Here is a 14,470-nt window from a genome sequence, read left to right as displayed (position 1 = left end):
GGTGGGTAGGTAATGTATGGATGGAGGGGTGGGTTGGTAAAGTAAGGATGGAGGGGTGGGTAGGTAAAGTAAGGATGGAGGGGTTGGTAGGTAAAGTATGGATGGAGGGGTGGGTAGGTAAAGTATGGATGGAGGGGTGGGTAGGTAGGTAAAGTATGGATGAAGAGGTGGGTAGGTAAAGTATGGTTGGAGGGGTGGGTAGGTAAAGTATGGATGGAGGGGTGGGTAGGTAAAGTATGGATGGAGTGGTGGGTAGGTAAATTATGGTTGGATGGGTGGGTAGGTAATGTATGGATGGAGGGGTGGGTTGGTAAAGTAAGGATGGAGGGGTGGGTAGGTAAAGTAAGGATGGAGGGGTTGGTAGGTAAAGTATGGAAGGAGGGGTGGGTAGGTAAAGTATGGATGGAGGGGTGGGTAGGTAAAGTATGGATGGAGGGGTGGGTAGGTAGGTAAAGTATGGATGAAGAGGTGGGTAGGTAAAGTATGGTTGGAGGGGTGGGTAGGTAAAGTATGGATGGAGGGGTGGGTAGGTAAAGTATGGATGAAGAGGTGGGTAGGTAAAGTAAGGATGGAGGGGTGGGTAGGTAGGTAAAGTATGGATGAAGAGGTGGGTAGGTAAAGTATGGTTGGAGGGGTGGGTAGGTAGGTAAAGTATGGATGAAGAGGTGGGTAGGTAAAGTATGGATGAAGAGGTGGGTAGGTAAAGTAAGGATGGAGGTGTGGGTAGGTAATGTCAGGATGGAGGGGTGGGTAGGTAAAGTATGGATCGAGGAGTGGGTAGGTAAAGTATGTATGGATGGGTGGGTAGGTATAGTATTGATGAAGGGGTGGGTTGGTAAAGTAAGGATGGAGGGGTGGGTAGGTAAAGTAGGGATGGAGTGGTGGGTAGGTAAAGTAGGGATGGAGGGGTGGGTAGGTAAAGTAGGGATGGAGGGGTGGGTAGGTAAAGTAAGGATGGAGGGGTGGTAGGTAAAGTAAGGATGGAGGAGGGGTGGGTAGGTGAAGTATTGATGGAGGGGTTGGTAGGTAAAGTAAGGATGGAGGGGTGGGTATGTAAGTATGGATGGAGTGGTGGGTAGGTAAATTATGGTTGGATGGGTGGGTAGGTAATGTATGGATGGAGGGGTGGGTTGGTAAAGTAAGGATGGAGGGGTGGGTAGGTAAAGTAAGGATGGAGGGGTTGGGTAGGTAAAGTATGGATGGAGGGTGGGTAGGTAAAGTATGGTTGGAGGGGTGGGTAGGTAAAGTATGGATGGAGGGGTGGGTAGGTAAAGTATGGATGGAGTGGTGGGTAGGTAAATTATGGTTGGATGGGTGGGTAGGTAATGTATGGATGGAGGGGTGGGTTGGTAAAGTAAGGATGGAGGGGTGGGTAGGTAGGTAAAGTAAGGATGGAGGGGTTGGGTAGGTAAAGTATGGAAGGAGGGGTGGGTAGGTAAAGTATGGATGGAGGGGTGGGTAGGTAAAGTATGGATGGAGTGGTGGGTAGGTAAATATGGTTGGATGGGTGGGTAGGTAATGTATGGATGGAGGGTGGGTAGGTAAAGTAAGGATGGAGGGGTGGGTAGGTAAAGTATGGATGGAGGGGTTGGTAGGTAAAGTATGGATGAAGGAGGGGTGGGTAGGTAAAGTATGGATGGAGGGGTGGGTAGGTAAAGTATGGATGGAGGGGTGGGTAGGTAGGTAAAGTATGGATGAAGAGGTGGGTAGGTAAAGTATGGATGGAGGGGTGGGTAGGTAAAGTCAGGATGGAGGGGTGGGTAGGTAAAGTATGGATGAAGAGTGGGTAGGTAAAGTAAGGATGGAGGGGTGGGTAGGTATAGTATGGATGGAGGGGTGGGTTGGTAAAGTCAGGATGGAGGGGTGGGTAGGTAAAGTAGGGATGGAGGAGTGGGTAGGTAAAGTATGGATGGAGGGGTGGGTAGGTAAAGTATTGATGGAGGGGTGGGTTGGTAAAGTAAGGATGGAGGGGTGGGTAGGTAAAGTAAGGATGGAGGGGTGGGTAGGTGAAGTATTGATGGAGGGGTTGGTAGGTAAAGTAAGGATGGAGGGGTGGGTAGGTAAAGTATGGATGGAGTGGTGGGTAGGTAAAGTATGGTTGGAGGGGTGGGTAGGTAAAGTAAGGATGGAGGGGTGGGTTGGTAAATTATGGTTGGAGGGGTGGGTAGGTAAAGTAAGGATGGAGGGGTGGGTAGGTAAAGTATGGATGGAGGGGTGGGTAGGTAAAGTATGGATGGAGGGGTGGGTAGGTAGGTAAAGTATGGATGGAAGAGGTGGGTAGGTAAAGTATGGATGGAGGGGTGGGTAGGTAAGTATGGATGGAGTGGTGGGTAGGTAAAGTATGGTTGGATGGGTGGGTAGGTAAATGCATGGATTGGATGGGTGGGTAGGTAATGTAAGGATGGAGGGGTGGGTTGGTAAAGTAAGGATGGAGGGGTGGGTTGGTAAAGTAAGGATGGAGGGGTGGGTAGGTAAAGTATGGATGGAGGGGTGGGTAGGTAAAGTATGGATGGAGAGGTGGGTAGGTAAAGTATGGATGGAGGGGTGGGTAGGTAAAGTAAGGATGGAGGAGGGTGGGTAGGTAAGTATTGATGGAGGGGTGGTAGGTAAAGTATGGATGGAGGGGTGGGTAGGTAAAGTATGGGTGGAGAGGTGGGTAGGTAAAGTATGGATGGATGGGTGGGTAGGTAAGTATGGATGGAGGGGTGGGTAGGTAATGTCAGGATGGAGGGGTGGGTAGGTAAATTATGGATGGAGGGGTGGGTAGGTAAAGTATGGATGGAGGGGTGGGTAGGTATAGTATTGGATGAAGGGGTGGGTTGGTAAAGTAAGGATGGAGGGGTGGGTAGGTAAAGTAAGGATGGAGGGGTGGGTAGGTAAAGTAGGGATGGAGGGTGGGTAGGTAAAGTAAGGATGGAGGGGTGGGTAGGTAAAGTATGGATGGAGGGGTGGGTAGGTAAAGTAAGGATGGAGGGGTGGTAGGTAAAGTATGGATGGAGAGGGGTGGGTAGGTAAATTATGGTGGAGGTGTTGGTAGGTAAAGTAAGGATGGAGGGGTGGGTAGGTAAAGTAGGGATGGAGGGTTGGGTAGGTAAACTAAGGATGGATGGGTGGTAGGTAAAGTAAGGATGGAGGAGGGTGGGTAGGTAAACTATGGATGGGGGGTGGGTAGGTAAAGTATGGATGGAGGGGTGGGTAGGTAAATTATGGTTGGATGGGTGGGTAGGTAAAGTATGGATGGAGGGGTGGGTAGGTAAAGTAAGGATGGAGGGGTGGGTAGGTAAAGTATGGATGGAGGGGTGGGTTGGTAAAGTAAAAATGAAGAGGTGGGTAGGTAAAGTAAGGATGGAGGGTGGGTAGGTAAAGTATGGATGGAGGGGTGGGTAGGTAAAGTATGGATGGAGGAGTGGGTAGGTAAAGGATGGATGGATGGGTGGGTAGGTATAGTATTGATGGAGGGGTGGGTTGGTAAAGTAAGGATGGAGGGGTGGGTTGGTAAAGTAGGGATGGAGTGGTGGGTAGGTAAAGTATGGATGGATGGGTGGGTTGGTAAAGTATGGATGGAGGGGTGGGTTGGTAAAGTAAGGATGGAGGGGTGGGTAGGTAAAGTAGGGATGGAGGGTTGGGTAGGTAAAGTAAGGATGGAGGGGGGTAGGTAAAGTAGGGATGGAGGAGGGTGGGTAGGTAAGTATTGATGGAGGGGTTGGTAGGTAAAGTAAGGATGGAGGGTGGGTATGTAAGTATGGATGGAGTGGTGGGTAGGTAAATTATGGTTGGATGGGTGGGTAGGTAATGTATGGATGGAGGGGTGGGTTGGGTAAAGTAAGGATGGAGGGGTGGGTAGGTAAAGTATGGATGGAGGGGGTGGTAGGTAAAGTATTGAAGGAGGTGTTGGTAGGTAAAGTAAGGATGGAGGGGTGGGTATGTAAAGTATGGATGGAGGGGTGGGTAGGTAAACTTATGGTTGGATGGGTGGGTAGGTAAAGTATGGATGGAGGGGTGGGTAGGTAAACTAGGAATGGGGGGTGGGTAGGTAAAGTAAGGATGGAGGGGTGGTAGGTAAAGTATGGATGGAGGAGGGGTGGGTAGGTGAAGTATTGATGGAGGGGTTGGTAGTTAAAGTATGGATGGAGGGGTGGGTATGTAAAGTATGGATGGAGTGGTGGGTAGGTAAATTATGGTTGGATGGGGTGGGTAGGTAATGTATGGATGAGGGGTGGGTAGGTAAAGTAAGGATGGAGGGGTGGTAGGTAAAGTATGGATGGAGGAGGGGTGGGTAGGTGAAGTATTGATGGAGGTGTTGGTAGGTAAAGTAAGGATGGAGGGGTGGGTATGTAAAGTATGGATGGAGGGTTGGGTAGGTAAACTATGGTTGGATGGGTGGGTAGGTAAAGTATGGATGGAAGCGTGGGTAGGTAAACTATGGATGGGGGTGGGTTGGTAAAGTATGGATGGAGGGGTGGGTAGGTAAAGTAAGGATGGAGGGGTGGGTAGGTAAAGTATGGAAGGAGGGATGGAGGGGTGGGTAGGTAAAGTATGGATGGAGGGGTGGGTAGGGATGAAAGTGGGGATGGAGGTGTGGGTAGGTAATGTCAGGATGGAGGGGTGGGTAGGTAAAGTATGGATCGAGGAGTGGGTAGGTAAAGTATGTATGGATGGGTGGGTAGGTATAGTATTGATGAAGGGGTGGGTTGGTAAAGTAAGGATGGAGGGGTGGGTTGGTAAAGTAGGGATGGAGGGGTGGGTAGGTAAAGTAAGAATGGAGGGGTGGGTTGGTAAAGTAAGGATGAAGGGGTGGGTAGGTAAAGTAAGGATGGAGGGGTGGGTAGGTAAAGTAGGGATGGAGAGGTGGGTAGGTAAAGTAAGGATGGAGGGGTGGTAGGTAAAGTAAGGATGGAGGAGGGGTGGGTAGGTGAAGTATTGATGGAGGGGTTGGTAGGTAAAGTAAGGATGGAGGGGTGGGTATGTAAGTATGGATGGAGTGGTGGGTAGGTAAATTATGGTTGGATGGGTGGGTAGGTAATGTATGGATGGAGGGGTGGGTTGGTAAAGTAAGGATGGAGGGGTGGGTAGGTAAAGTAAGGATGGAGGGGTTGGTAGGTAAAGTATGGAAGGAGGGGTGGGTAGGTAAAGTATGGATGGAGGGGTGGGTAGGTAAAGTATGGATGGAGGGGTGGGTAGGTAAATTATGGTTGGAGGGGTGGGTAGGTAAAGTAAGGATGGAGGGGTGGGTAGGTAAAGTAGGAATGGAGGGGGTGGGTAGGTAAAGTAAGGATGGAGGGGTGGTAGGTAAAGTAAGGATGGAGGAGGGGTGGGTAGGTGAAGTATTGATGGAGGGGTTGGTAGTTAAAGTAAGGATGGAGGGGTGGGTATGTAAGTATGGATGGAGTGGTGGGTAGGTAAATTATGGTTGGATGGGTGGGTAGGTAATGTATGGATCGAGGGGTGGGTAGGTAAAGTAAGGATGGAGGGGTGGTAGGTAAAGTATGGATGGAGGAGGGTTGGGTAGGTGAAGTATTGATGGAGGTGTTGGTAGGTAAAGTAAGGATGGAGGGGTGGGTATGTAAGTATGGATGGAGGGTTGGGTAGGTAAACTATGGTTGGATGGGTAGGTAGGTAAAGTATGGATGGAGGCGTGGGTAGGTAAACTATGGATGGGGGGTGGGTAGGTAAAGTATGGATGGAGGGGTGGGTAGGTAAAGTATGTATGGATGGGTGGGTAGGTATAGTATTGATGAAGGGGTGGGTTGGTAAAGTAAGGATGGAGGGGTGGGTTGGTAAAGTAAGGATGGAGGTGTGGGTAGGTAATGTCAGGATGGAGGGGTGGGTAGGTAAAGTATGGATCGAGGAGTGGGTAGGTAAAGTATGTATGGATGGGTGGGTAGGTATAGTGTTGATGAAGGGGTGGGTTGGTAAAGTAAGGATGGAGAGGTGGGTTGGTAAAGTAGGGATGGAGGGGTGGGTAGGTAAAGTAAGGATGGAGGGGTGGGTTGGTAAAGTAAGGATGGAGGGGTGGGTAGGTAAAGTAAGGATGGAGGGGTGGGTAGGTAAAGTAGGGATGGAGAGGTGGGTAGGTAAAGTAAGGATGGAGGGGTGGTAGGTAAAGTAAGGATGGAGGAGGGGTGGGTAGGTGAAGTATTGATGGAGGGGTTGGTAGGTAAAGTAAGGATGGAGGGGTGGGTATGTAAGTATGGATGGAGTGGTGGGTAGGTAAATTATGGTTGGATGGGTGGGTAGGTAAGGTATGGATGGAGGGGTGGGTTGGTAAAGTAAGGATGGAGGGGTGGGTAGGTAAAGTAAGGATGGAGGGGTTGGTAGGTAAAGTATGGAAGGAGGGGTGGGTAGGTAAAGTATGGATGGAGGGGTGGGTAGGTAAAGTATGGATGGAGGGGTGGGTAGGTAAAGTATGGATGGAGGGGTGGGTAGGTAGGTAAAGTATGGATGAAGAGGTGGGTAGGTAAAGTATGGTTGGAGGGGTGGGTAGGTAGGTAAAGTATGGATGAAGAGGTGGGTAGGTAAAGTATGGTTGGAGGGGTGGGTAGGTAAAGTATGGATGGAGGGGTGGGTAGGTAAAGTATGGATGAAGAGGTGGGTAGGTAAAGTATGGATGGAGGGGTGGGTTGGTAAAGTAAGGATGGAGGGGTGGGTAGGTAAAGTAGGGATGGAGGGGTGGGTAGGTAAAGTAGGGGTGGAGGGTGGGTAGGTAAAGTAAGGTTGGAGGGGTGGGTTGGTAAAGTAAGGATGGAGGGTGGGTAGGTAAAGTAAGGATGGAGGGGTGGGTAGGTAAAGTAGGGATGGAGGGGTGGGTAGGTAAAGTAAGGATGGAGGGGTGGTAGGTAAAGTAAGGATGGAGGAGGGGTGGGTAGATGAAGTATTGATGGAGGGGTTGGTAGGTAAAGTAAGGATGGAGGGGTGGGTATGTAAGTATGGATGGAGTGGTGGGTAGGTAAATTATGGTTGGATGGGTGGGTAGGTAATGTATGGATGGAGGGGTGGGTTGGTAAAGTAAGGATGGAGGGGTGGGTAGGTAAAGTAAGGATGGAGGGGTTGGTAGGTAAAGTATGGAAGGAGGGGTGGGTAGGTAAAGTATGGATGGAGGGGTGGGTAGGTAAAGTATGGATGGAGGGGTGGGTAGGTAGGTAAAGTATGGATGAAGAGGTGGGTAGGTAAAGTATGGTTGGAGGGGTGGGTAGGTAAAGTATGGATGGAGGGGTGGGTAGGTAAAGTATGGATGAAGAGGTGGGTAGGTAAAGTAAGGATGGAGGGGTGGGTAGGTATAGTATGGATGGAGGGGTGGGTAGGTAATGTCAGGATGGAGGGGTGGGTAGGTAAAGTAGGGATGGAGGGGTGGGTAGGTAAAGTAATGATGGAGGGGTGGGTAGGTAAAGTAAGGATGGAGGGGTGGGTAGGTAAAGTAGGGATGGAGGGGTGGGTAGGTAAAGTAAGGATGGAGGGGTGGGTTGGTAAAGTAAGGATGGAGGGGTGGGTAGGTAAAGTATGGATGGAGGGGTGGGTTGGTAAAGTATGGATGGAGGGGTGGGTTGGTAAAGTATGGATGGAGGGGTGGGTTGGTAAAGTATGGATGGAGGGGTGGGTTGGTAAAGTAAGGATGGAGAGGTGGGTAGGTAAAGTATGGATGGAGGGATTGGTAGGTAAAGTAAGGATGGAGGGGTGGGTAGGTAAAGTAGGGATGGAGGGGTGGGTAGGTAAAGTAAGGATGGAGGGGTGGGTATGTAAGTATGGATGGAGTGGTGGGTAGGTAAATTATGGTTGGATGGGTGGGTAGGTAATGTATGGATCGAGGGGTGGGTAGGTAAATTATGGTTGGAGGGTGGGTAGGTAAAGTAAGGATGGAGGGGTGGGTAGGTAAAGTAAGGATGGAGGGGTGGGTAGGTAAAGTAAGGATGGAGGGGTGGGTAGGTAAATTATGGTTGGAGGGGTGGGTAGGTAAAGTAAGGATGGAGGGGTGGGTAGGTAAAGTAGGGATGGAGGGGTGGGTAGGTAAAGTAAGGATGGAGGGGTGGTAGGTAAAGTAAGGATGGAGGAGGGTGGGTAGGTGAAGTATTGATGGAGGGGTTGGTAGGTAAAGTAAGGATGGAGGGGTGGGTATGTAAGTATGGATGGAGTGGTGGGTAGGTAAATTATGGTTGGATGGGTGGGTAGGTAATGTATGGATCGAGGGGTGGGTAGGTAAAGTAAGGATGGAGGGGTGGTAGGTAAAGTATGGATGGAGGAGGGGTGGGTAGGTGAAGTATTGATGGAGGTGTTGGTAGGTAAAGTAAGGATGGAGGGGTGGGTATGTAAGTATGGATGGAGGGTTGGGTAGGTAAACTATGGTTGGATGGGTGGGTAGGTAAAGTATGGATGGAGGGGTGGGTAGGTAAAGTATGGATGGAGGGGTTGGTATGTAAAGTATGGATGGAGGGGTTGGTATGTAAAGTATGGATGGAGGGGTTTGTATGTAAAGTATGGATGGAGGGGTTGGTAGGTAAAGTATGGATGGAGGGGTTGGTATGTAAAGTATGGATGGAGGGGTCGGTAGGTAAAGTATGGATGGAGGGGTTGGTATGTAAAGTATGGATGGAGGGGTTGGTAGGTAAAGTATGGATGGAGGGGTGGGTAGGTAAAGTAAGGATGGAGGGGTGGGTAGGTAAAGTATGGATGGAGGGGTGGGTAGGTAAAGTATGGATGGAGGGGTGGGTAGGTAAAGTAAGGAGGGAGGGGTGGGTAGGTAAAGTATGGATGGAGGGGTGGGTAGGTAAAGTATGGATGGAGGGGTGGGTAGGTAAAGTATGGATGGAGGGGTGGGTAGGTAAAGTAAGGATGGAGGGTGGGTAGGTAAAGTAAGGATCAGAGGGCACCACAGGGTATTGAACAGGTACTGTAGATGCCGAAAAAAGCAGTTTGCTGTTTGACAGTAGATGTAGAGGTGCCTAAATGACAACTGGTGTGTTTCAGAGAAATTACTCCCTTGAACACAACTGTTGAAAGATCTCACTCTATTGTGAAGAATGAAGTAGGAACGTAAGAATGAAGCTGTATTTCCACGAACCGATGTGCAGCAACAATGTAATGTCACACAGGGTAAGGAATGTTGTTAAACACATACACTTGCGTGCTTTCAAATGCTTGATCTCAACTGGTCTCCTTGCTGTACTGTACCTCACTCTGAACACGTAGGCCTCACATTACACACACACACACCCACGCACACACACACACACACACACACACACACACACACACACACACACACACACACACACACACACACACACACACACACACACACACACACACACACACACAGTCACAGTCACAGTGCTTCAGAGCACAGCACACTGCTTAGCAGTATTGATCGTTAGGGCTGAGCCAAAGGCAGCAGAGGGAGGAATGCATGAGGAGAGAGCGAGAGAGGGGGGAGATGAATGGTCATGGAGTGATGGGGCTGATAAGTTGTCCAGGACTGACAGGGGGGAGAAGGATGTGTGTGTGTGTGTGTGTGTGTGTGTGTGTGTGTGTGTGTGTGTGCGTGTGTGTGTGTGTGTGTGTGTGTGTTTGTGTGTGTGTTTGTGTGTGTGTGTGTGTGTGTGTGTGTGTGTGTGTGTGTGTGTGTGTGTGTGTGTGTGTGTGTGTGTGTGTGTGTGTGTGTGTGTGTGTGTCTATGCAGGTGGATGGGTGTGGGGAGGACAACTGTCACTCACTCATACTGATGGAGGATGGAGGCTCAGGGGTAGAAATACGCTTAAAGAGAGAGCAGAGGAGAGGTGATCCAGTCAGGCTGAATTACGGCCACTTGCAGTGTTCTCAGAGGTGCCGTACTTTTAAAGAGGGATTGATGACCTGACAAATTGCTCCTGAGAGACACTTTGTGTGTGCGGGCAGGTGAGCGGGTGTGCGGGTGAGTGTGTCTGTCTGTCTGTAGCCTATGTATTTGTGCTTGGGCACCTGTGTACTATAGACTACATGACCAAAGGTATGCGGACACCTGCTCGTCAAACATCTCATTCCAATATCATGGACATTAATATTGAGTTGGTCCCCCCTGTCACGCAGAGAGAGTTCCACTGGGGTTAAGTGCTTTTACTAAGGCATCCAACATCCAACGAGACAACCCAAAAACCACAGGGTGCCAAGTTTAAGAAAATAAAATCCACCACTACTTAAAATGCACACACGTAACATAATGACAATCACGCACAAAACAAAGGCGGGTCTACCTACTAAATATAGATGAGCTCATTAAACCAAACAGAAACGCAGGTGAAACTAATAAGACAAAACAAACAGACAAACTAAAAAGGGATCGGTGGTGGCTAGTAGGACGGTGACGACGACCGCCGAGCACCGCCCGAACAGGCAGGGGAGCCAACTTCGGCGGATGTCGTGACACCCCCCTTGTTACTATAACAGATGTTGGAACATTGCTGCTATAACAGCATCCAGTCTTCTGGGAAGACTTTCAACTAGATGTTGGAACATTGCTGCGGGGACTTAGTGAGGTCGGCACTTATTAGACATTAGGGCGATTAGGCCTGGCTCACAGTCGGCTTTCCAATTCATCCCAAAGGTGTTCAGTGGGGTTGAAGTCAGGGCTCTGTGCAGGCCAGTCATGTTCTTCCACACGGATCTCGACAAAACACTTCTGTATGGGCCTCACCTTGTGCATGGGGGCACTTTCATCCTGAAACAGAAAATTGATTTCCCCAAACTGTTGCTACAAACTTGGAAGCACAGAATTATCTAAATTGTCATTGTATGCTGTGGCGTTAAGATTTCCCTCCACTGGATCGAATGGGCTTAGCCTGAACCATGAAAACCAGCTCCAGACCTTTATTCCTCCTCCACCAAACTTTACAGTAGGCGCTATGCATTTGGGCAGGTAGAGTTCTCCTGGCATCTGCAAATCCCAGATTTTTCCTTCGGACTGCCAGATGCTGAAGCTTAATCACTCCACAGAACACGTTTCCACTGTTCCGGCGTCCGAGTTTTACATTTCATTACATTACACTCCAGCCGACATTTGGCATTGCGCATGGTGATGTTAGACTTAAGTGCGGCTGCTCGGCCATGGAAACCCATTTCATGAAGCTCCCGACGAACAGTTCTTCTGCTGACGTTGCTTCCAGAGGCAGTTCGGAACTCGGTAGTGAGTGTTGCAACCGAGGACAGAAGATTGTTGTGCGATTTGTGCTTCAGCACTTGGCAGTCCCGTTCTGTGAGCTAGTGTGGCCTACCACTTTGTGGCTGAGCCTTTGTTGTTCCTAGACGTTTCCACTTCACAATTACAGCACTTACAGTTGACCGGGGAAGCTCTAGTTTGGAAGAAATTTGACTTGTTGGGATGGTGGAATCCTATGACAGTGCCACATTGAAAGTCACTGAGCTCTTCTGTAAGGCCATTCTCCTGCCAATGTTTGTCTATGGAGATTGCATGGCTGTGTGCTCTTTTATACATCTGTCAACAGCGGGTGTGGCTGAAATAATCCAATCCAATAATTTGAAGGGGTGTCTACGTACTTATGTATATACAGTTTATGTGTGTAATATGTATATAAATAGTGTGGTTCATTTTTGTTGTGGTTGGTTTATTGTCGGATGGTTATTTTAATAGCTTGTTATCTGGTCCCAGATCACTTCTTAAATAGCTTGTTTATTGGTTGACCTACCATTGTCCCTCCCCTGCCTGATGCTTGCTATCCACAATACTGCCCCTTCAAAGAGTTGAGCACTATACTTTATTTGGATCCCCATTGGCTGACACCTTGGCAACAACTAAGGTTCTTCCTAGGGTCCATTAAGGATGGGGGCTTCTTTTATCTCATCTCTTGTCTCTGAGAATGTAATGTTCTATGGCTAAAACATAACCGTGAACCGCCAGCTTTCAAATGGGTTTATTGGCTTGAAAATGAGTAGCAGCTAAATTAATTGGACTGATTTTATGGAGCTTTGGTGAATCCGACAAAGAACAGAAATATCTCTCTCTGTCTCTTCTACCCCCCTCTCTCTTTTCTCTCTGTCTCTGTCTCTCTTTCTCTCTCCCTCCCTCTTCCATCCCATTCTTTAGTAAGTGTAATTGTACTCAGGCTAATGAATAGAGAGAAGCCTGGATGAATACAATGTAATACCCTGAAAACATACACCTCCATTATACAATTACTTCATTTCCATTCACAAACACAGTAGAGCCAGATAATGTAAACAATGAAGGCTTTTTTACGAATATAATTATGGGTTTTTCAGGTTTTACATTTGAGCAGCAATGGTACATATTTGAATTGTACTATGATGTATCATTGAATCATATTGTATTGTACTATGATGTATCATTGAAGCATACTGTATTGTACTATGATGTATCATTGAAGCATATTGTATTGTACTATGATGTATCATTGAAGCATATTGTATTGTACTATGATGTATCATTGAAGCATTATGTATTGTACTATGATGTATCATTGGAGAATATTGTATTGTACTAGAATGTATCATTGGAGAATATTGTATTGTACTAGAATGTATCATTGGAGAATATTGCATTGCACTAGGATGTATCATTAGATAATATTGTATTGTACTATGATGTATCATTAGATAATATTGTATTGTACTATGATGTATCATTAGAAGGGTTTCCTCTTCAGCGTGTGAAGCATAAACCAAACATTGGTTCTGGTACAGAATCCTTGCCTTCGGATTGGTTTAATCATGTTTGAGTTTGAGGAACGTAAAACAATTCCAGCAAATTCATAAAAAATGATAATGCGCAGTGAACTTGAACTTGGTACACTTTCTTGTCCACACTACCTTGTCCTCAGTACCTGAGATACAGGTAAGGATTTGAGACAAGGCTTCCTGTTGCTTTTTGGGGAACCATGGGTACCAGGTCACAAGGTTTTTAATGGTTTTCAGTAATGCAGCCCATTGGTGGACCAAATAAAAGTACACAGTTAAGTACTGTACAGGACAGCCAGTCCTTAGGAGAGCAGTTGTTGTAAATGTCCATATCGTCCCATCTTATCACCCCAAGTCAAGTCCAAACTGAATGTGAACTGTTATAACCTAAACTTTTTGAAATCTTCCCATACCTTCTGAACAGCTAGGTGGACAGCTAAGCAGGCCGAGCTATATGGAATGTAGGAGTTGCTCTTCTTCCCTCCCTTCCTCTATGTAAAACCTAATCCCTCTTTATCTTTGTGTCTCTTATAGGAAAAGAAGACTATGTGGCGACCTTCAAGGGATCTGAGTTCTTCTGCTACGACTTGTCCTTGAACCCGATCCAGAGCAGCAGCGACGAGATCACCCTGTCCTTCAAGACGTTACAGAGGAACGGTCTGATGCTTCACACGGGGAAGTCTGCAGACTACGTCAACCTGGCCCTGAAAAACGGAGCTGTATCGCTGGTCATTAATTTGGGGTCTGGGGCCTTTGAAGCTCTGGTGGAGCCTGTCAATGGGAAATTCAATGACAATGATTGGCATGATGTCAAAGTTACAAGGAATCTACGTCAGGTAACAGTAAAATGGGTGACTGCAATGGAGAATTAGTAGTAAACAAATTTAAATGAGCCCAATTTGATTGAATTTGATTATTACAATCAAATGAATTTGACCCATTTTGGAATAAGTATTTGGATTGATGGTAATAATGATTTGATCTGTAGTAAGACATGAAGAACGCGGTGCTGCATTTGAGCAGGGACATATCTAGACCAGTGAGGAAAGGCATCAGTAGAGGAAAGATCATGTGAAAAACTACATAGCTTCCCGAGCGTCACTTTGTTCAGAGTTGCTGATCTCTGAGTCATCCATTCCTCTATACTGTAGTTGTGACCACAAGTATTTACTTTTCCAGGATCAGCCTTTTTGTTGGGGACCTCTGGGTCTTTGGCTGCTCAACACACGCTCAACTGTTACACCCCTAAAAAATAGAATAAACGCAAAATTAAGAAAAATAAAAGCAACACAGTTTACAAGCGACACAGTTTGCTTTATGACATAGAGTTGGAAGTATTGAAGATACTGGTTTTATTGAGGATCTCTTGTACGGCATTCTACCAACACACTAGCTCTCTCTAGATGTGTTCCTGCTCGGATAGTAGGGGATTGTTTGTTTTGAAACGCCACACTGACAAAAAGTTTTAAAAACATATATATATAAATATTGAGATGATTTCAGCAATGTTAAAATTGGATTTAATTGTGATAACATTAAGAATGCATAATGAAAGTGCATGCTCAACGGGGGAATCCGATCTCCATTCTCCTCCTCATTCTGTGTCAGGGTCTTTGCTTTGTTTCATTACAGTAAAGTGATCCTAAAGTCCATCAATAAGACCCAAATGGAGGTAAAGTAATATAAGATGATTTCCTGACCACCGACGTCCCAACGGATGGGATCGGTCCGAATCTTGGTCTGTAACGGGTCTTGAAAATCATGAACATGGTCCTAAACTGGTCCTAATAAT

At 47.3% G+C, this 14,470-nt stretch overlaps 1 protein-coding gene across 21 annotated transcripts in view; it reads left to right on the top strand.

The window, feature by feature from the left end:
- The window catches only part of LOC115144382 (neurexin-1a), a 644,902-nt gene that overhangs the window by 204,216 nt on the left and 426,216 nt on the right, over window positions 1-14,470 (top strand). For all 21 annotated transcript variants that reach the window (XM_065002580.1, XM_065002579.1, XM_065002574.1 and 18 more), the window contains one exon: window positions 13,213-13,514. In XM_065002580.1, coding sequence (XP_064858652.1) covers window positions 13,213-13,514 — 302 coding nt within the window. The remainder of the gene's footprint in view (window positions 1-13,212; window positions 13,515-14,470) is intronic.

This window comes from Oncorhynchus nerka, linkage group LG16 (assembly GCF_034236695.1).
Source record: "Oncorhynchus nerka isolate Pitt River linkage group LG16, Oner_Uvic_2.0, whole genome shotgun sequence".
Taxonomy (NCBI): Eukaryota; Metazoa; Chordata; class Actinopteri; order Salmoniformes; family Salmonidae; genus Oncorhynchus; species Oncorhynchus nerka.
This window is presented reverse-complemented; position numbering and strand designations above follow the sequence as displayed.